Here is a 22119-nt window from a genome sequence, read left to right as displayed (position 1 = left end):
TTAGTCTATCTTCTTTTGAAAAGTTTCTGTTCATGTCCTTTGCCCACTTTTTAATGAGGTGTTTTGATTTTTTTCTTACTGATTTTCCTGACTTCTATGTAGATTCTAGCTATCAGCCCTTCATCAGACATATTGTATGCAAATATTTTCTCTCATTCTATAGGTTGTCTATTCGCTCTAATGATAGTTTGCTTGGCTGTGCAGAAGCTTTTTAAATTGATCAGGTCCCATTTATTTATTTTTGTTGTTGTTATGATATGTTTGGGGTCTTCATAAATTCTTTGCCTAGGCTGATGTTTATAAGAGTTTTTTAAAGACATTTCTAATTGAAAATAAGACCAAAGCTAACTCTTTATCTATGAATGGTTCTCAAGTAGGAACCTTCCCTGACCTTCCTATATGAAGAATCTACCTTTTATCACTGTGCTTATTAATAACTGATAGTTTCTTATTTGATCATCTGTTAGTCCCCACCCCTAGGCCCGCAATCCTGTGCACACATAGCACGTGGACACACAGAGCACAGTGCTAGACCCAAGTAGATAATCAATAAATATTTCTCACATGAATGACCTCAACTTATTGATTCCAAACAGGAGGATGAGTCTTCTCTCTCAGGTCACACTGGCCACTGCTGAGAAGCTCCTTCCAGAGCCCAAGATACATTCGGTCCCTTCAGGGTGCCAGGGGGACCCACTCCTTCCATCCTGGCTTCCCGGGCCGTAGCTCTTGGCAGGGCCCCTGCCAGCCTATGCTGTGCCTACAGAGAATGTCATAAAAGCTGCTGTCTGGGCAGACAGCGCGTGGCGGGGCACAGAGGCCCATGGCAGCCCACAGTCTGGCTTCAGCCCCGTGAGCCTCCTGGGCCTGGCTCTGCCATGCAGGGCTGCCTGGAAGGGGTCAAGTCACAGGCCCCCAGAAAGACTGCCTGTGAGGTCTGTGCCTGGGGAGACCCGTGGCAGCTGTGAAAAGGGGTGAGGATCGCCCCCACGTACCGAACTGGGGATATCCCAAAGACACGCTGGGAAGAGGAAAAAGCAAGGATCAGGATAGCAAGTCTAGCGTCCTGCCTGTCACCCAGAGGTGGGGGGTGTCTAAGTCGTCTGTTTCCTCATACTCACACGTGTGCACACACACATGCACTTACATTTTTAAATGCAAGGTACACCAAGAACCAATAACTATGTCCCCATAGATGGGTGACTGCAATTTATCGTCAAAACTTACTCATTTTGGAGAGGGAGAGAGTGGATATTAATCACTCAGGATGTCCCAAGCAAAACAGGAGGTATGGAGGAGGTGGACAGCCTGGGAGGCTGCACCCAAGCTCCCCCACTCTGTGGCTGGGTGACTGCCCTTCAGCAACACCTGCCGCCCCCAGACCACTTCCTTATCTGTGACACAGGCTCTTGCTGAGGGTGGTCTCTAAGTGTTATGGCTGCAACTTAAGCCAGGGCACCCCCAAATTTGCATCTGGTGCTGTTCCCTGGGACCTGAGATCCCATCTGGGGCGCTCTCCACAGCCTTTGCTTCTTGGTCCTGCCAGGAGGGGTCCCCAGCATGGCCTCTGCTCAGGGCACTTCCTGCCCTCATCTTCCTCAGGGTGTGTCCCTGCTCCTGGAAATTCTCCCTCCTCAGGCACACACTGAGGGAGAAGAGGTGGGTGCCCAGGGTGCCTGGCACAGCGCAGGTTAAGAAGTGCTCGGGGCAGGCGCATCTTTGAGGATGAAGTCATTGTATTGCATGTTAGTCTTCTTAGCAGTAAATGCTGATTATTAGAATTGTGTCTTTGCCCAGAGGCCAGATTCTACTCCCAGTCCCAGATCTAGCATTTTCTCAGGAAGCTCACAGGAAGAAAATGTGAAGCCTCAGGGCTAAAAGTGGGAGTGAATTTTCAGAATTGGTTTTTCTGGAGCTGATTTCTACCAGTGGGCTCTGATTGCAGTAACTCACACATGCAGGTCACCGTTCCAAAGTATTGTCCCAGACATGATCTCATTTGCCCCTCTGAGAGCCCCCAGCTAAATTGGGGTTCCAGTACCAGAGCAGCTAGCAACCCTGCCCTGTGGGTGTGTGCAGTGTGCCTTTTACAGGACACTTCATTTACCTGCAAACGGCCTGGTGCCAGGTTGCCCTGCCCAAAACCAGGGGGTCCTTCACACTGGAAACTTGTTTATACTGGCAGACACTCTTGTGGCTCTTAACTAACCTATGTCTACTTTATTTCTGCCAGACCATCGCTCTGGCTCTGGGCTCAACTTGTGTTCTCTCCAGCATCAAGGGGAAAAGCCAGCCTGGGGTAGCCCCTAGTTCTTGCACTGCAAGGCCCAAATTTAATATGCCACCACAATGGGAAACAGTGCAGAGATTTTTATTTGCACATCCTGGCCACAGAGGGAGGGCACAATGAGTCATTAGGGCAGTCCTCCATCCCAGGGTCACACGAGGCAGGAATGAAGAGTCAGGCAGAGAGAGAGAGAGAGAGAGAGAGAGAGAGAGAGAGAGAGAGAGAGAGAGAACGCACACAGCAACTAGCAGAGTTGGTTAAAGGACGCAGCAGGAAAGTGGGGAGCCCGGCCTCCTAGGTGGGAGAGATGCCTCTACGTTCTCATCTCTGGCCACCAGCTTGAGCCATTTGGGTGTGGTGTTCTACTTCCAATGCCCAGGCCACAACCTTTGCTGTGTCATTCCCATTACAGTCAACTCTGTGATGCTGAAGCATTCAACTTTGTGCATAGTGACTGGTACTGTTTGAATAGTGGAGACTGGAAGCAAGTAGGGAAGGGCATTGTGATGCTCAGGTTGCCCCAGACTAGAACTAGGACCCTCTCTGCCACCTCTTGGATCACTGAGAAGGTTCTTAGTTGCTCACCTGGCTGCCGTGCTCAACAGCATACCTGGAGTGGAGAAAGGTCACTCTGCTCCAGGCTTTCCTCCCTCACCTCCTCTCAGCCATCCTATCAGTGCTGCCTGTGTCCAGTCATAAGGCTCCATGCTATGCATAGCCCAACTCCATGCCTTGGCCCTAGCACAGAACTGAGGATGAGAGGATGAGTGAACATATGAGTGGGTGGATAGATGGATGGAAAGATGATGGATGGACAGGTGGGTAGGTAGATGGATAGACAAATGGGTGGGTGGATAAGTGGGTGGGTGGATGGATGGATGGAAGGATGGATGGACAGCAGATGGATGGATGGATGGATGAATGGGTGGGTGGATCAATGGATGGATGGATGGTGGGAGGGAGGGGTGGGTAGATGGATGGATAGATGAAGAGATGGATGGATGGATGGATGGATGAATGGATGGATGGAAGGATGGATAGACAGTTGCATGAACAGCAGATGGATAGGTGGGGGGTGAACAGCAGGTGGATAGATGGATCAATGGAGAGGAAAGTGTGGATGAGCCCATGGATGGGCATATGGCTGAACAGATAGGCAGAAGATGGATGGATAGTAGATGTTATATGAGGGCAAGAGTTACCTGAGGGCCTCTGCAGTGCCTTTCACAGCATCAATATATTGTAAGTGCTTGATAAATATTTGCAGGTCTTTCAGTTTGAAATACAATGGCCCTGCTTTAGATTTTGCATGAAAAGAATGCCATGCCACTACAATGGTGTCTAACACTTAGCCTTTATAGTGTTGTCACCATGGGTCCCCTTCTGTGTAGCTATTCAGATACCAGAGTGTTCCATCAGGGAGAGAAGATGTGGCTCTGAATCCTGGACTAAGAGGCTGCCCCTTCACCTTGCCCTTCCTTCTTCCCAGCATTAATATCTGACTCATGAGCAGTTCATCTCTTTCCAACGTTGACCTCTCCATTCACTGAATTAGGAAAAAAATAGTGCTCCACGTTTCTAACTGGGGTATTTTTCTCTTTGAGTGTGCAGGTTTTAACTCCATGTTCTCTCCTCTGTGCTGCTTATTGTCTTGTTCAACCATCCACTTGCCCAGCACTTAGTTAGTGCATACCAGGTGATGGGGACCAACAAGCAACTTCCAGAAACATTTTACCCCCAAACACAGCAGCTTGGCTCTCAGGTGTGGCTGGGCAGGATAATCACCTGGGATGTTTGAAAATGCACACCCAAGAGCATCGTGTTTGGACTTGGCATATGGATACATATTAAATAAATAGATGTATGTGTATTTGTGTATACATATCAATACATATTTACAACATTATTCTTCCACTTCTCTTCCCTTCCTAAAATCTTCCATCCTAAAGCCATTAGGTGGGCGCCTGCCATGGGGTGGGAGATGCGAGGGCACAAAGGGCCATAGCTAGGGTGTCAGGGCCAGACAGGGTGGAGAGGGCAACCCCGGGGGAGGGGCAGCAGCAAAGGTGGGAGATTGCTTACATACAGGGAGACTTGGCAAGTATGTAAACACCTTAAGATTAATGGAAATGAGGTTTTTCACTGTTGGCAAAGAAAGTTACAAGTAGAAGGAATTTTGTAGGGTTGGGTGGGAACTGGAGGTATCAATAAACTCCAGGTTTTATATTAATATAAGTATTGAGATAGATGATAGATAGATGGATGGATGGATAGATGTAGAGAGAAAAAGAGAGATGAAAATAAAGATGCAAATGTGTATGTGAGTGTGAACTTGGACCATCTTCTTGTGCCAGGAAGCAAGGAAGTGGTCTAGAACATGATGAGAGGATGCCATAAGGACACAGGTCCAGCTGAAATAAGCCACTGAACAAATCAAGGCATATTTGAGCATCCAAATAATCACACTAATGGATTATAACCCAGGAATAAAATAGCAAACCAAGAATCCATAGTGATATTAAAAACCATCTAGAGGTTTGGTGAGGACTGGAGTATCTGCCCCAAAAATGCTTGTTAACTTCAAAGGGAGAATGAGGGGCTCCACAGGGGCAAGGCCTGGCGGATGCCCTCCAGGGGTGGTCCACGTCAGCATCACCCGTGACAAGACCATCTGCGGTTCCACACTGCCTGCCAGGACACCACGAGGAGGACTCAGCACAGCCCAGTCTAATCTAATTGTGAAGAAAGAGAGAAACCCAGATTAAGGACACTCTACAAAACACCTGGACTGTAATCTGCAAAGTGTCAAGTCTACAGAAGTCAAGGAAATCCTGAGAAATGTTCCAGGACGAAGGAGACTAAAGGGACACCACAACTAAGTGTAACAGGTGATCCTGCACTGGAACGTCTGTCCTAACAGGCATTACTGGGACAACTGGCACACCGTGCATGGGGTCTGGTGATTAAATGTATCTATGAGAACACGGCTGTGTTGTAGTTATGTAGGAGAATGTTCTGGTCATAGGAAATACACACTAAACTCTTCCAGGTGATGGGGCATCAAGTTGACAATTTACCTGCAAATGGTTCAGAAAAATAAAAGCTATTTTTATTACCTGTGTAACTATTTTGTGATTTGTTTTATTACTGCCAATTTTTGAACTATTAATAAATATTAAAATAAGGTAAATTGAATCACAAAAGAATAAACAAGAAAAAATATAGGTAGTATAACTCCCCAGGTGGTCATGATGCATTCCCCAGGGTTCACAGCCTTTGTTCTAGAAGTAATGGGAGCAATTGGCTAGGAACTCTGTCCTGGGAGCTGCTTCCGCAGGCCACTCCAGCCTGTGTTATCAAACAGGGCCACATTTGCCAGCTGTGGCCCTGCTTGCTCCAGTCCTCACGGGCTCCCTCAGCTCATTCTGAACAAGCCCAAGAACCACCTCTTGGGGGTCTTGGCTGGGTATTGCCACCTTGACTTGCAGGCACTATGGGTGCAGCCAGGCCCTATCATGCTGTGAACGCTGGCTCTCTTCCCAGTGCTCCTCCCTTTGGGTGGCCCTGTTGTGACATCAGGCTATGTCTTTGGCCCAGACGTCTCAGAGTCCAGGTGAAACGGGCCTTGAAACCTGCTCTTTCCCAGAGCCTCAGACGTGAGCCAGGGGCACAGGCTGGGGAGGGTCTGAGTGGCCTGGGTGGCACATTCAGATCACTTCCCTACTCCCACCCTGAGGACCGAAATCTGGGCAGCGTCTCACTATCCTCTTCCCTCAGGGTATTTCCTAGAAGGCTCGTTGGGTCTTGGTAGTAATGACCCCACCAGCCCATCAAATGTGCCCAGGCCTCCCTGAGTCCCTGAGGGATAAGGCTTCAGCCTATGCTGCTGTGTGTGGAAATGAACAGAAGATGACCCCCATACCTCCGGCCCCCGTTGCATCCTTGTGAAGCACCCCCAGAGAACCAGGACCCCATGGCCACAGGCTCTGGTGGGCCACCCTCTCCTGCAGGTTCTCTCCAATTTGTCTGCCGAGACCACCCAACCCGGGGGTGGGGTGGGGTGGGGAGCTGGAACTTGGACATTTCTCACTGGCAGGTGGCATGGGAGGTGGCCTTAGATGGCGTAGCTGCCAGGGTCCTCAGAGATCAGACCCAAGCCGAGTAGCCTCAGCCCCTGCACAGAGTATTCTCCATTCTCTCCATCCTCCATCCTAATTCTGTCCAGTGAAGGCCTTGCTCTGTTTTGTCTCCTAGCGTGGACAACTCTGAGGACCCCGTGTATGAGAGCCTGGAAGAGTTCCATGTTTTTGTCTTAGCCCATATACTGAGAAGACCAATCGTCGTGGTGGCAGACACAATGTTAAGAGACTCAGGTGGAGAAGGTAAGTTCCTCAAAGAGATGTATTTTATTCATGATCCAGAAAGCGTAACTTAAAGGGTAAGCTCCCAGAAGGCCCGGACGTCACTCTGCAGGGACACATAGCGTATTATTTCTCATTTCTCCTGGACTCAGTGTATTTCTTTTTCCTCCCCAATGGCAGCAAGGGTTGCTCTTGGCCATCTGCCCTGTGTGTCAGCAGCAAGTGGCCATGAGAAATCTGGCCATGTGAGGGCGGGGACTGACCCCCATCGTGTGCCCAGAGCACAGCCGCAGCTGACGGCCTGTGTCCCTCCAACAGCCCCGGCCATGTCCCAGAGCCACTCAGCCCTCCCACCCCCTACAGGCTACATGTGCGTTAAAAAGAAAAGAGAGACAGAAAGTGTAGGGCCACTCGGCAAGGTTGTGGCAGAATCAGAATGGCAGAGACAGGGGCAGGGAGGAGCGGGCTGCTGTGGCCTGCCCACCAAGGGCCAAGCACCATGCACGGCCCCTCCCCAGGTGTGCCCTCCTTTAGCCCTTGCCACAACCTCCCGGGGCGGACACTGCCCTCCCGCTTTACAGACGAGGAAACTGAAGCCCAAAGAGATTTCATCCCGGGACAGGAGTGCTCCAAAGAAGCCTGCTCTCCTTCTGGGCTACGCTTCCCAGAGCGTCCCTCCAGCCCAACTTCCTTCCATTCTCCTCCTGCGGGCAGAGCCGCACTGACCAATTTAAACAAAGGGAGGGTGGAGAAGGAATCCTAAAAGCTCGTCAAAGATGGGCCTGAAGCTACTGTCCCTGCAGCCACTCACTGACTCTGGGGCCTAAAAGCCAGATTCTTTATGACCAAAGAGCAGATGCTGCTTCAGGGCAGCTGTTTCCAGTGAAACAGCTGTTTCCAGTGTTTCCAGCTCTATTCCAGTGAGAGTTTTAGGCTTTTCTTCCCTCTTTTTCATGAGAAAGGAAACAAGCAAGATTGTAGGAAAACAATCACTAAAGGATCCTATTCTCATTCCTGTCTGACTTACGACTTGGTCCTGGAGCTCTCTGGTTGGCCCTGGCTGGTTTCTTTGGATTCTACAGAAGAGGTTCTCAAAATACAGGACAAACACACTCTCAAGAAGCATAGGTATTGTTTTGTGTACAGATGCTTTAATGAACACTAGGAGAGGAAGAAGCACATCCAGAGCAACATGGGTTTCCAGGCTGCGACTGCCTTCCCCGTGCTCACCGCAGAGCCCCTGGGATGGCGGGGGCCGTGCCCTCCCGGCTCGGGCCCTGCTGCTCCTCATGCCTCACCTTTGTCCACCTGTATCTGCAGCATTCGCACCCATCCCATTTGGGGGGATTTACCTGCCCTTGGAGGTCCCTCCCAACAGATGCCACTGCTCACCGCTCGTTCTGGCCTACGATCAAGCGCATTTCTCTGCCCTCGTGTCCATGGAACAGAGAGACCAGCAAAGAGAACAAGGTATGCCAGCTCCTGAGAGACGGTGGCCATCGGGGACAGGGGTAGGGGCAGAGCCAATGGTGGGATGTCATCAGTGGGATGCCGTCAGGGAGACATCGGCGGTGGGCATAGGAGAGCACAGGGAGGGGGCATGTGGACAGGTCCCCTCAGAAGCTGCCTGTGCCCACTCAGCAGTGATGGGTTTTGCATAAAACATTGAAAATGACAATGTGAAAGACCATGTTTCATTTAAAATACTAAACAAATGCCTAATTCCACCACACTGAAATAGCCTCTATTGTTGTTCCCTTTCACATGTGCATAAGTTTTATATGGATGTAATTAGATGTAAATATTTTTTAAAAAGCCCGTCAATATCAGGAACTGGCAAACTACAGCCCACCACCTACTTTTGTAAATAAAGTTTTATTGGAACACAGCCACATTCATTCACTGACGTATTGTCCATGGCTGCTTTTGCACTACAGTGCAGAGCTGAATAGCAGCCGCAGAGGCTGTGGCCTGCAAAACCTAAAATACTTACTAACTAGCACTTTATGGGAAAAGTTTGCCCACCCCTGCTCTAGAGTAAGCTTTTGAATCAAAAGGTCAACATTTCCTTTCAAATCATTATAGCTGAGTTTCCTCCAAGTAGCCATTTCAGTGCTGCTGATGGACTGGCTGGCCTGGCCTGGCCCCCCAGGCTGAGCACTGCACAATTCTAGGATACCAGTTGATGTCTTTGCTGGGGAAAAAGGGAATTTTGTTTGGAACGCTTGCTGCTCTCTTGTGTTAGCTACTGATGGATGTGTGACTAGCTGAGTGGAGAGGGAAACCCTTCCTGTTGTCACCTTGTTTCTGGTCTAGGCCAAGAACCCACCAGGAGACTGAAGGACAAACAGGACGGACTAGTTTCAGGGTCCAAGCCATTGCATGTGGTCACGGGGAATTGGAAGCAACTTGTCCAGGCCGTCTACAAGGCAGGAAGCTCAGGGGTGTCTGGTTCTTTTACACTGAGTGTGTATCATGGGAAATAAATACAGCAACAAAACTGGCCCCATCAGGACTCTCAAATGCTACCCTTTCCTGTAGATGGTGCGCATGGAAGGAACACAGACCAGTGAGCAGAACCCAGCCTCCCTCAGCCCTCAGCAAGGTGCAGCACCGGAGTATTCACTTCCTGGCATGACAGGGGAGCTGGGAGTGAGGCCAGGTGCTGTGCGGTAGGAGTGAGAGCAGCTCGGGGCATTCACTGACCCCTTCCCAGTGGCTGAGGCAGAACCACAAGGAACTGCACACATGGTACCGTGGGCACATGGGTCCTTGGAAGGAAGAGCAGACCAGAGGCTGCAGCCAGCTGTGATGGGAGTGTCACGTCACCTTTATTTATTATTTCCAGACATCTCACTGGCCAGGGAAGGACAGGAGTCATTCCTGCCTTTTCTGTTGTCTCTCCATGTTTCATCCAGTAGAGCCTGCACCTACTTTGTGGGTTTTTAGCTCTTCTCAGGGCTTCCCGCAGCTCTGGGGAGATGAAAGGGGCCTTTCTCGGGGCCTGGGATCCAGGCCAGGGCTGGGCCCTCTATCCAGTCCCAGGGGAGTCTCTGTGGTCAGGGAACAATGATGGTCCCAGGGCCAGCATCTGCCATTGCTGAGCTTGGGGTTCAGTCACAGCCTGCTTCATGAGGCCACAGACTTCCCAGCCCAGAGTGGAGGAATTTTCACTCCCTTGTCCCTGCTCCCTTCACACTGCCACATTTTAGGATCCAAATTCCATATCATCAGGAAGATTTATGTGTATGCAAAAACCTGTACATGCATGTTTTGGTAGCTTTGCAATAGCTGAAAACTAGAAACAACCCAAATGTTCTTCCTAGGTGAATGGTTGAACAAGCGGCAGTATGTCCATACCATGGACTTCTGCCCAGCAGTAGAAAGAAGGACTATGACACACAGAGGACCCTGGATGGGTCTCAAGGGAATCATGCTGAGTGAAAAAAGCCAGTCCCAAAAGATTACATACTGTATGTTTCCAGTTACGCAGCATTCTTGAAATGACAAAATTCTAGAGATGTGAGAACAGATTAGTGGTGGCCAGGGATTCAGAACAGGGAAAGGGTAGTGGAGGGAGATGACTGTTTATAAAAGGGAAGCATAAGGGACCCTTATGGTGATGTGACTGTTCTGTGTCTTAAGTGAGGTTATTACATACGTCTACACATGTGATAAAATTGCATGGAACTATAAACACACATAGACACAGATGAGTGCATGTAAAACTGGTGTCATCTGAATACAATTAGCAGATCAAAGCCAATATCCTGGTTGTGATATTGTACTATAGTTAGCAAGACGTTACCACTGAGGGGGGTGAGAGATGTGAACCCATGACCTCTCTGTATTCTGTCTTACAATTGCGTGTGAATCTACAACCATCTCACAAAAAAAGGTTCAATTTGCTCCTAGATATGATAAACATGTATTGACTAGCAGGAATATTAATGGGCTAAAATTATTAAAAAGCCTTGTTTACCATTTTTCCTAACTACTTAAAATACAGATTTAGAGGCAGCAATTTGGATAATCCATTCTTTTTTATTGGTCTTTCCCGAGAACCAGCTTTTGGTTTCACTGATTTCTGTCAACTACATTTCTGTTTTTAGTTTTATTGATTTCTGCTCTTATTGTTAGTATTTGCTTTGTGTTTAATTGGCTCTTATTTCTCTACTTTCTTAAGGCAAATATTTAGATTACTAATTTTGGACCTTTCGTCTTATCTGATATAAGCATTTTAATGCTATAAATTTCCCCCTAAGCACAGCTGTAGCTACATCACATGAATTTTGATGTGTCATATTTCCATTTCTATTCTGTTCAAACTGTTTTTAATTTCCCAGGAGGCGTCCTCTGACTCTTGGATTATTTTGAAGCAGGTTGTTTAAGTTTCAAATATTTGGGGCTTATTCAAATATTTGTTACTGATTTATATGATCTGAGAACCTACTTTTTATGATTTCTATTTTTTTAAATGTCTAAAATTGGCTAAGCATATGTTTCTAGCTTGGTGAATATTCCATATACACTTGAAAAGAATGTGTATTCTGCTCTTGTTGAGTTCTATAAATGTCAATTAGCTCAAGTTCTCTGACAGTGTAGCTCAGGGCTTCTATATTCCTTACTGATTCCTGCCTACTTGCCCTGCCAATTACTGAGAGAAAAGTGGTGAAATTTCCTACTGTAATTCATTTGTCTATTTCTCCTTTCATTTTTGTTAGTATTTGCTTTATATACTTTGAAGCAGTGTTGTTAGGAGCATGCATGTGTATGGGATTATTATGTCTTCTTGGAGAATTAACCCCTTTATCATTATAATGTTCCTCATTTTTTATTGGTAACAGCCCTAATTCTAGAGTCTACTTTGTATGGTATAGTAGTATGGCTACTCTAGCTTTCTTTTTATTAGTGAGTATCTTTTAACCTATCTATGTCTTTATATTTATAATGGGGCTCTTATAGACAGTACCTACTTGGATTTTGCTTTTTAATCCAATCTGATAATTTATCTTTTGATATGTTTTGAGCATTTACATTTAATAGTATTAATGATATGGTTAGGTTAAAATTCACCATCTTGCTAGCTCTTTTCTATTAATATTTGTTCTATCTGTTGTTTTTGTTTCTCTTTCGCTGTCTTATTTTGGGTTAATTGGGCTTTTTAGTGCTTCCACTTTATCTCCACTATTGACTTATTATACCTCTATTTTTAATGGTTAATGGTTTCCTAACCACTAAGGTTTGCAATAAATATCTTTAATTAATGAGATTCTATTTTCAAGTAATATTATTCTGCTTCATGTGTCGTGGAAGGATATTATGACCATGTGTTCCCAATCCCTGCCTCTTATCCTCTGTGTCATCTCAGACATTGCATTTTTACATCTGCTACAAACACAAAATGCACTGCTTCTGTCTTTGCTTTAGACAGTCACTCAGCTCTCAGAGCAATTAAAAGGAAGAAAAAAAATGAATTTTATTTTCACATTCATTGATTCCATTTCCATCACTCTTCATTGTGTAAATCCAATTTTCTACTGGCAGCACATTTCTTCCACCTGAAGAATTTCCATTAACATTTCCTGTAGTACAGGTCTACAGGCAATGAATTTGCTCACTTTTGTTTGAAAAGTCTTTATGTCTCCTTCATGTTTCAGAGATATATTTGCTGAGTACAGAATTCTAGATTAGCAGTTGTTTCTTTCAGCACTTTAGAGATGTCAGTCCATCATCTTTGGCTTACCTATTTTATCATGAAAAGTCTGCCGTAATTCTTATCTTTGTTTCTCTCTCTACAATGTATTTTCCCCCCTCTGGTTGCCTTCAAGATTTTCTCTTTGTCTTTGCTTTTCAGGAGTTTTAAGATGCTGTGAATAGTACTATTTTTGTTGTTATTTTTCCTCCCTGGTATTCTCTTAGCTTCTTGGGTCTGTGGTGGTGTTTGTCATAAAACCTTAGAAAATTCTCAGCCATTATTTCTTTAAATATTTCTTTTGTCTTGAGCCCTCTCTTTTCTCCTTCTAGGGTTACCTTTACACAGAACTTAGGCTATTTGATGTTGCCTGCCAGCTCTTAGTGCTCCATTCAGTTTCCCGCCACCTTTTTTCTCTTTGTGTTCAGTTTGTGTAATTTCTGTGGTCTATCTTGACGTCCACAGGTTCTTTTCTCAGCTGTGTAAAGTCTACTGAACAGCTTCTCAAAGTCACTCTTCACCACTGTTATTGTGGTGTTTGTTTTTTTTTTTTCATTTCTAGCATTTCCATTTAATTCTTTTGTATAGATTTCTTCTCTCTGCCGAAATTAATCATCAAATCCTGCATAGCATTTACTTTTTCCATTAAAGAGTTTAACTTATTAATCAGTTTAAAATTCCTTGTCTGATAGTTTCACCACCTGTGTCATATCTGAGTCTTATTCTGTCAGTTGCTTTGTCTCTTAACAATGTATAGGTTTTTTGTCTTTTCTTGTTCCTCATAGTTTTTGGTTGAAAGCCAAATGTCTTGAGTAGGACAGTAAAGATTAAGGTATATCACTTTTATTCTGGAAAGAGGTATGCCTTTCTTTTTTCTAGGTCTTTAGAGTTTGGTTTGAATCAGTCTAGCCAGGACAGCTGGGGGAGGTCACTCCTCTCCCCAGATGCAGGGACACAAGGCCTGCCTAAGACAGAGGCTTGATCAGACTAACAGAAAACATTGCGTTTAGTGCACCCAGTGTTTGTTGCCGCCCTACCCTCTACAGTTTAAGCTTTTGTTCCTTAGTAGAGATAGGAGGGAAAGATCTGCGGAGGATACTTTCTCAGCATTCTTGCCAATCTTTTTGAGGGCATACTAGGGTAGGTCCTGTGGAGAGGAGACTGCAAATGCATGTGAATTTCCTTTATGTCTTCAGCCTCCAGGTTTCTATATTATTGCACTAGCCAACACTCTTCCTTTACCAATTTAACAATTTTAGCTGAATTCTTCTTACTGGTGTCCTGCTGAGTCAATCCCTCTTAAGCTCATGTCTGTCTCTCCTTGGAGGCACCTGTCTTTCCTTACATGTGGGATTAGTTGCTTCCCCATAACTTCAGCTTGCTGGTGGGTTAAAGATAAGTTGTGAAGTTGCAGTTTGCCTGACTTCTCGCTGCAATGGTGGAACAAAGCTCTTCCAGCTTTTCCTGTCCCAAACAGAAACCAGAAATCTGCATACTTTTTTGGAAAAGAAGTACTCATAATATGTCCAGGCTAGTGCTTCCTGGCTAAAAGATAGGAGAGAATGTTTTCAAAACAAACAGAAAACAACAACAAAAACAACAACAAAACCCTACCTTTCCAGGCTTATTCTGAAAAACATTTGCTGTTCTTGGCACGTGCCACCAGAGGGCAACCTGCCACATGACTCCCCGTCTCACTGGGTGAGGCCAGGTTCCAAGTAGGGAGATGTCAGTGTGTACAGCAAGAGGCAGAGGTATCCAGAGCAACTGATGCTCCCAAGGAGGGCCTGTTTCCGCAGCCTCCCTGGCCTGTACTCTCCCTGGGCTCTCCGGGCCCTGCAGCTACAGCCCTCACCACAGGCCGCAGCTGACGCTCTGCAGAGAAGATGCCTCCCGCCTAGCCCTGGGTGTCTCCTGTTGGGAGCAGGCGCATCGCTAGAGCCTCTGCCAGTGCCTGGTCTTCACCCCACCAAGACCTAAGCTGAGAGCCTGCCAGGACCCTTCGGTGTGGGCAGGCACTAGCACCTTCGGGCGCATTCCAACTGCACACTCAAGCCGTGGGCAGCCCAGGGGTTCGGTTCCAGCCCAGCTGTAGAGGGCAGGAGTTCCCAGAAGCCCCACCACAGGGAGGTAAGGGTGACAGGGCTGTGGTGTATTCCTAGCCCAGGGAGTTTATCTGAAACAAATAAACCACAGTCACAGTGGCTTAACACAATAGAAGTTTGGTTCCCATGCAAACAATAAAGTCTCAAACAGGTGTTCCTGATTGGCAGGCAGCTCTTCTCCAAGTGGGATCCGGGAGGCCACTCCTGCCATCTGGCAGCTCCGCCGTCTTCTGCAGGTGCTGCACATGGAGGAGGGGAGTGGGGGAGAGGGCCGCCCATGCCTGACCACATCACCCAGCACTTCCCACGTCACTTCTGCTCATAGCCCATGGGTGCAGTTAGGCACCTGTTCCCTCCTAAATGCTGGGGTACGAGGTGGTGCTGGGGAATGTAGTCACAGCTGGGCAGATGCTTTCCAGTGACTACTGTATCCTGGGATGGGGTAGACAGCCAGACCTAAAATGCCCAAGTTGCACCCACAGGAACTGCTTCTAACAGATTACTATTGCTCTAGAAGAATATTTTCCAAATCTGCCTGATCTTAAGAACCACAGGGGAAGCTATTTAAAATGTACTTTCCCTGGAAACCCTGGTTTGGCCCATCTGTGCATGGGGGCCTGAGTCTCCAAGGAGCTGCACTAAGCTGACAGGTCTGGTTACAAGTGTTGACGGGGAGAGCCTCTGCCACCACCCGCCCCGCTGGTGGGAAACCAGGCTAACCCCCTGTCTGGGTGGCGACTCATGGAACTATGGGACAGGCCACTGGGCATCACCCAAGGGAGGCCTGTCCCTGAGCCGGCCCTGCAGCCCTCCCTGGGTGTGTCCACCCTGCAGCTCAGCCCTGGGAAGGCGGCCACGTCATGGCTGCAGGCTGCAGCTGAAGCAGGCGGAGCCGCCCCTGACCACCCAAACCAGAGCACTGCGCTGCCCAGTGCTGAGCCAGATTACGGGAAAAGCCTTGAGCCGGTCATTGGTCCGCAAGGCTGTTTCCCTTATATGGGGTAGGGGATTGAGGGGAGCAAGAGGAGGAATTATTCCCACTCACATTTTCTCTAGCAACACTGGAGGGCAGCATTGAGCCAATTTTCCATTTTCTTAGCAGAAAATCAATGGTATTCAGTCTTAGATTTTATGTATTTTTTACTTGCCTTTTCGTTCTTGCCATGGCACCCTTGCCACAAACCCTAGGCTCCAGCAAAGACATGCGGCAGCTGGCCAGAGGCCCTGGCTGTGCTTCTCTGCCGTGGTGTGATTCCTATGAGTGAGGTTTGCAGGAGAGCTGAGTGGAAGCCGGAGAGGAGGCTGCTGCTTCTTGGAAGGCAGAATTGGGGGGTGCCATCTCCCCACTTCTTCCTGCTCATCCCTGACAAGGCCCTTATGAGGAGTTGGTTGTGTCGCTAGGGACCCCCTTCACAGGGTCCTATAGCAGCTCAGAAGCTCCTGGCAGATCCCAAACAAACCTGCAGACACCCCCCTCCACCCCAGCCCTTCTGTGATGCGCCATGGTCTCCTACGGGTGGTATGTTTCACTCAAGAGGTTTCATGGGGAGTCAATCCCTCTGAGAAATGACTGGCCTGTCATTCCACCTACAAATGACCTCATCAAAAGGCTCCCCTGCCTCCACCCTGGAAAGCCTTCCCCACTACTGCCTTCTGCCTGCTGTTTACTTTTTCGGAGCTAGCTCATCACTACCTGACATTATGAGGTGCTTGCCAACCTGCTTATCTGCCCCAGCACAGACAGCTCCCTGTGGGCAGGGGTGGGCGTGTCCCTGGGTCCTAGGCACTGATACAGACTTGCTGCAAGAAATCACAAACCAGTAGAGGTCAGTAACACCTTGCTCACCCGACTTGCACACTGGGCCTTCTCAGGAATGAGGTGGGGTGGCCTCACACAGTGTACCTAGCCGGCCTGGGTCCTTCCTCAGAAATAACAGAACAGCAATAGCTTTTTCCTCTCCCGATGCCCAGTGGGCTATCTGCCATTGGACAGAGCTAAAGAGACACAGAGTCCAGGTGATACCTCTAACTGCTCTTCAATGTCCACATTCACTATGAAATTAAAAAAAAAACTATCAGTAGTGGTTTTGAAACCTATGGTCTTAACACTCCTGCTGGCACAGATATTCTGCATGTATTTCCATTCTGTTTACTTATTGCCCAGATACCTGGCTTCGGAGTCCCTTTCCTGTCTGCCCTAGGAATAGCTGGGGCTCCTAGCATGGCTCTTTTTTCTCTGTTCCAGCTGTGATACCCCTGACGGATTCTGAGCACAAGCTGCTGCCTCTGCACTTTGCAGTGGACCCCGGCAAGGATTGGGAGTGGGGGAAAGATGACAACGATAATGCCCGGCTGGCCCAGTAAGACCCTACTCTGCACCCCTCGGCATGGTCTAGGGAGGGGTGCCACTGGAGCTTTCTGGGGCAGAGCTATACCCCTCGCTCGTCCTGGGACAGCTGGCATGCAGGTGGGCAGGGTGCATGTGAGAGCCAGCTTAGGGCCCGGTTCACTAGGTGTTCTTCTTTCACCAGCCTCATCCTGTCACTAGAAGCGAAGCTGAACCTTCTGCACAGCTACATGAATGTGACGTGGATCCGGATCCCCTCCGAGACCCGGGTAAGCCTGGTGTACACTGGGACCGGACCTGGTAGCCAGGACAAGGCCACTTAGCTCCAGCCTAGCCGGGGTGCATCCTCCCAAAGGCTCCCAAAATCTTGCCTTCCCTAGCCTGGCTGCCCACCCCCAGCTGCACCTGCAGCCCAGGAGCCCTCCACCCCCTGTCCTAGTTGTCCCAGCTGCACATGGGACACCCTGGCTCTGGCTTGAGGAAACTCCGATTGGGCATGGTTTGTGTGTGCACGCAGATGTAGGCATGTGTGCACACAAGCACACACTCCAGCTAGGGGATTTTTGTCCCTATTTTCTGGAGGAGAGGAATAAACACACCCACTCAGAAAATAAACCATAGGCAAGTCACAACACAAATCTATCTCTACGGAGATCGGAACATGATGTGCTGCGGCACAGCAGAATTAATTATAAACTGTGTGGGTCCTCTGAAACGCCAGGGAACCGAAAGTGTGATTCCTCAGTGCCCTCTCTTCCTCCCCGCCCAGAGGCGGAGGCGGTGCAGTGGTGGGTAGAGCTGGCAGGGCGGTGAGGAGAGGGGCCCACACCCCCCCACGAGGCCACCTGCCCCTGCCCCCGGGAGGGTCGGTGCTGCCCCTACTTGCAGATGCCGAGAGGGATTCATTTTAAGCATCTGACTGATTGATGTTTTTGTAATCTCTGCCAGGGAAAAGGATTTGTAAAAAATTGCTTGCAAATAATTGGTCCTCCTCAGACGTCAGTTTACTTAGGCATAATGTGGGGCTCACAAGGAATTATTAAGGGAGTGACGTGAGTAGCGCAAGTCCAACCGTGCCTGGCACAGTCAGTGCCGTGCAGAGAGCTCTCAGACTTCAGCCTTTACCTGGACTTCATCCTCACAGGGCTCCACGAGGCAGGTACTGGTACCCCATTTTCCTGATGGTGTAAGTGACAGCCAGTCGGGGGCAGAGTCTGAGTCCTGCCTTTCAATGGTGTGGAGTGTGCCAGTGGTGCTGTGGATGTTCTTTTTCAGCCCCCGTGTGGGGTGTGATGGCAGCAGCTATAGGTCTAGGATCAGAAGGCTCTTGCACTGAAAACGGCCCTGCCCTGCAATGAGCAGGGCCCCTGGCCAGGCCTTGGTGGCCTCCAGGTTGGATGCAGGGCTCTCAGCAGACAACCCGGGCAAGGGTCTTTCAGCTGGAGGTCTCACAGCCTGAGCTCCTCACTGACTGTGCTCCCAGTGGGCGCCCCCCTTCTCGGGCCTAGCCCTGCCCCTGCATTTCTGCCCGTTGGTGTCTCTGGCACACCAGTGAGACCTTTCCCTCCTCCCAAACTCAGCTGGGAAGGGGAAACAAGGAATTTCAGAATGGGAAGCGCTGAGGGCCAGTTCTGCCCACCTTTACTTCTGGGTAAACCTACCTGGTTGCAGGAGGGTCACCATCTCTTAAACTGCTTGGCAGGGGTTGACAAAAAGTCTATGGGAGGCAGTGGGCCTCTCCCAGGCCCCTCCCCTGGAGGCTGGGAAAGCCGGCTCAGGCATGAGCACTAGTTCCTGCCACACCCAGCTGTTAGAACAGGGGGCCCTGCCCTTTGCCCAGTGACACTGTCAGAATTCTCTCTTCTCACTCAGGAAGGTCTTCCACAAAGCAGCAGTAGGTGCTGCCTATCCTCTGTACCCTGCCACCTCCCTTCTCAGGCTCCCTGCCTGCCCCTGATATGGGTCCTGGCTACATTCTCATGTGGCGTTTCCCTCCTCTGACTGGCTGGCCCAGATCAGTGGGTCTCATCCAAGGTGTGCACAGAGACGATCCCTCCCCAGAGTCCCTCCACCCCACCCCATATCCCTGCAGAACTTTTCTAGGAATACGAACATCTTTTCTGCTGAGCCCAGGCCTGTTTCAGAATCCTTCTCAATTTAGTACTCTGCGTTGCCAAACTGAGAAAGGAACCCTAAGGTGAGGTGTCATTGCTGAATCAAGGGGCTGCTTGTTCCCAGATCCAGTGGATGAGGTTGTGAGGGCAAGGTTTCTGTCCCCTGCCTGGAGTGAGTAGGTGAGACATCTTCGTAGCAGAGACACTTTTGTGCAAGGTGTCCTCCCCACCTGAAAGCCTCCACATTTACAGAGAGGACAGCCTGGGACCTGTGTCTGGTCAAGTAGGCAGCGGCAACCAGGGTCTGGGCCTGGTAATTCTCTCTTAAGTGTGCCGAGACCACGGGGCGCAAAGCCAGGTGAGGTATCCGCACACTGCCCCACTCCTCCACTCCGGGTTCTAGGCTACAGGGTATCCAAGTTCACCAGAGAGGGGGGGAGTGCACGCATGTTGGAGCCTTCCACAAACCCCTCCAGGTCCGGTTCTCATTACTGCAGCAGACCGGAGCCCACTCCATCCGCTCCTTTCCCTTAAGCATCCCCATCCCAGCCAGTCTAGCCATCACCAGAGCGGCAGTCACGGCTGGGACGGCGAGGCTCGAGGGCCCCAGCAACACAAGTGCAGGGTCTGTCTTCCTGGGCCTGTGCGGGGACAGCTCTCCTCTAAACCCCCTTCCTTCCCTGCCCTCCCTCTCTCCCCACAGGCGCCCCTGGCGCAGCCGGAGTCCCCAACGGCCTCCGCGGGGGAGGACGTGCAGTCCCTGGCCGACTCGCTGGACTCGGACCGCGACTCAGTGTGCAGCAATTCCAACAGCAATAATGGCAAGAATGGCAAGGACAAGGAGAAGGAGAAGCAGCGAAAGGAGAAGGACAAGACCCGCGCGGACTCCGTGGCCAACAAGCTGGGCAGCTTCAGCAAGACGCTGGGCATCAAGCTGAAGAAAAACATGGGCGGCCTCAGCGGCCTGGTGCATGGCAAGATGGGCCGCGCCAACTCCGCCAACGGCAAGAACGGGGACTCGGCGGAGCGCGGCAAGGAGAAGAAGGCCAAGTCGCGCAAGGGCAGCAAGGAGGAGTCCGGCGCGTCGGCGAGCACGTCGCCGTCGGAGAAGACCACGCCGTCGCCCACGGACAAGGCGGCGGGCGCGTCGCCGGCCGAGAAGGGCGGCGGGCCACGGGGCGACGCCTGGAAGTACAGCACGGACGTGAAGCTGAGCCTCAACATCCTGCGCGCCGCCATGCAGGGCGAGCGCAAGTTCATCTTCGCCGGCCTGCTGCTCACCAGCCACCGGCACCAGTTCCACGAGGAGATGATCGGCTACTACCTGACGAGCGCGCAGGAGCGCTTCAGCGCCGAGCAGGAGCAGCGGCGCCGCGATGCCGCCACCGCAGCCGCCGCCGCTGCCGCCGCCGTCGCCGCCTCCACGGCCAAGCGGGCGCCGCGCAGGCCGGAAGCGGAGGGCGCACCGGGCCCCGAACGCGCCTCACCGGGCCCGCCGGCCGGGCAGCCCACGCAGCTGGTGCTCAAGTTCAAGGAGCGCCCGAGTCCCGGGCCCGCGGCGGGCGCGCGGGCGGCGCGGGCGGCAGCCGGCGGCGTGGCCTCCCCGGGCTCGGGCGGCGGCGCACGGCGCGCGGGCGCCAGCGGACAGACCCCCGGCCGCAGCCCCCCGGCGCCGGCGCGCCAGAGTGTCATCCACGTGCAGGCGGCGGGCGCACGGGACGAGGCGTGCGCCCCGGCCGTGGGCGCACTGAGGCCGTGCGCCACGTACCCGCAGCAGAACCGCTCGCTGTCGTCGCAGAGCTACAGCCCGGCGCGTGCCGCCGCCCTGCGCACAGTCAACACGGTGGAGTCGCTGGCGCGCGCCATACCCGGCGCCCTGCCCGGTGCGGCGGGGGCCTCGGGCGCGGCCGAGCACAAGTCGCAGACCTACACCAACGGCTTCGGGGCCGCGCGCGACGGCCTGGAGTTCGCCGACGCCGACGCGCCCGCCGCGCGCTCGAACGGTGAGTGCGGCCGCAGTGGCCCGGGGCCGGCGCAGCGGCGCTGCCTGCGGGAGAACTGTGCGTTCTACGGGCGCGCCGAGACCGAGCACTTCTGCTCGTACTGCTACCGCGAGGAGCTGCGGCGGCGGCGCGAGGCGCGCGGGGCCCGGCCCTGAGCGGGCGGCGCGGCGACGAGGTTTTCCCTGAAGGATTTCTTTTCCATTCTGTCGGTGTCTTTTTTACATGCCCTGGTCAACCGAAAGGCCGGCGCCTCCTCTGTCAGTGCTGTGTACGTGTTTGGTCAAACGTTCCTAATGGTGCCTGAACCTACACTGACGCCACTCAGGTAGTAGACGGATAGGAAACAAGTCATACTGTTGGAAGTGGGTGTGCTAGCCTAGCATCTGCCTCGTACCTGTGGAAACTCAATAGCCATTGCAAGAGTATTTTTGTTCCTCAATAAGAGAAATAAAGAAATTCGCAGCCCTTTGTTTTTAGAAGGGAGTGTTTTACATGCTTTTTTTCCCCCTAATCTAGCGACTGACCTCTTCCAGGTAGCGGTCACTTGTGTACGGTTGGTACCACCCGGGATGCAGAAACGAACGCGCACCTGGGACTGGTGGAGGCCCTTCTGCGGGCTCCCACCTGCTGCCAGTCCCGGGTCGTTGGAGGGCAGGCACCTTGCCACCCTCTGGCGCTCTGGTGGTCACTGTGGCCCTTTAGAAATACACGACTCCATTTCATAAGCAAAACCTCCTCCCGCAGCCCCCGGCTCTAGCAACATTCACACTGCCATCCACGCCGCGGGCGTCCGTAGAGAGGGCATCGGACAACCTACCTCGCAGGGCGCAGTGAGGTATAGCGATCGCTCCTGGTGCCGGTACCAGGCAGCTCAGGTGACAGGAGCCTTCCAAAGACACCTTGGGTCCAAAAAGCAAAGTTCTGCACTCACAATTTGGATTTGCCCACGTACGAGCAAATAGGACAGCCTGCTCACGTTTCTCCCGTGAGGACACTTCCACAGTGGACTATTGCTGGAGGGCTCCTGAGAGGTGACCATCGGTGCCCCAGGAGAGAAGCAAGGAAGTGACCCTTTGGTCACTGTGTAAGCCCCCACTAGGCCGTGCCTCTTTCCAACAGGAAGAGGCAGAGGAAAGCCAGGAAGGAAGCCACCCCCCACACACACACCTGCATCTATCTGGGTTCAGCCAGGTAAAGGGGCTCACCG

At 50.9% G+C, this 22119-nt stretch overlaps 1 protein-coding gene across 2 annotated transcripts in view; it reads left to right on the top strand.

Moving 5' to 3' along the window:
* OTUD7A (OTU deubiquitinase 7A) overlaps nucleotides 1–21360 on the top strand; it is a 91099-nt gene extending 69739 nt beyond the window's left edge. For both annotated transcript variants that reach the window (XM_045560412.1, XM_045560413.1), the window contains 5 exons: nucleotides 6542–6669; nucleotides 7969–8118; nucleotides 16694–16808; nucleotides 16980–17064; nucleotides 19613–21360. In XM_045560412.1, coding sequence (XP_045416368.1) covers nucleotides 6542–6669; nucleotides 7969–8118; nucleotides 16694–16808; nucleotides 16980–17064; nucleotides 19613–21067 — 1933 coding nt within the window. In that variant the 3' untranslated portion in view covers nucleotides 21068–21360. The remainder of the gene's footprint in view (nucleotides 1–6541; nucleotides 6670–7968; nucleotides 8119–16693; nucleotides 16809–16979; nucleotides 17065–19612) is intronic.
* The last annotated feature ends 759 nt before the right edge of the window (nucleotides 21361–22119 follow it).

This window comes from Lemur catta, chromosome 9 (genome assembly GCF_020740605.2).
Source record: "Lemur catta isolate mLemCat1 chromosome 9, mLemCat1.pri, whole genome shotgun sequence".
Lineage (NCBI taxonomy): Eukaryota > Metazoa > Chordata > Mammalia > Primates > Lemuridae > Lemur > Lemur catta.
The sequence above is the reverse complement of the archived record's forward strand: the minus strand, read 5'-3'. Positions and strand labels throughout refer to the sequence as shown.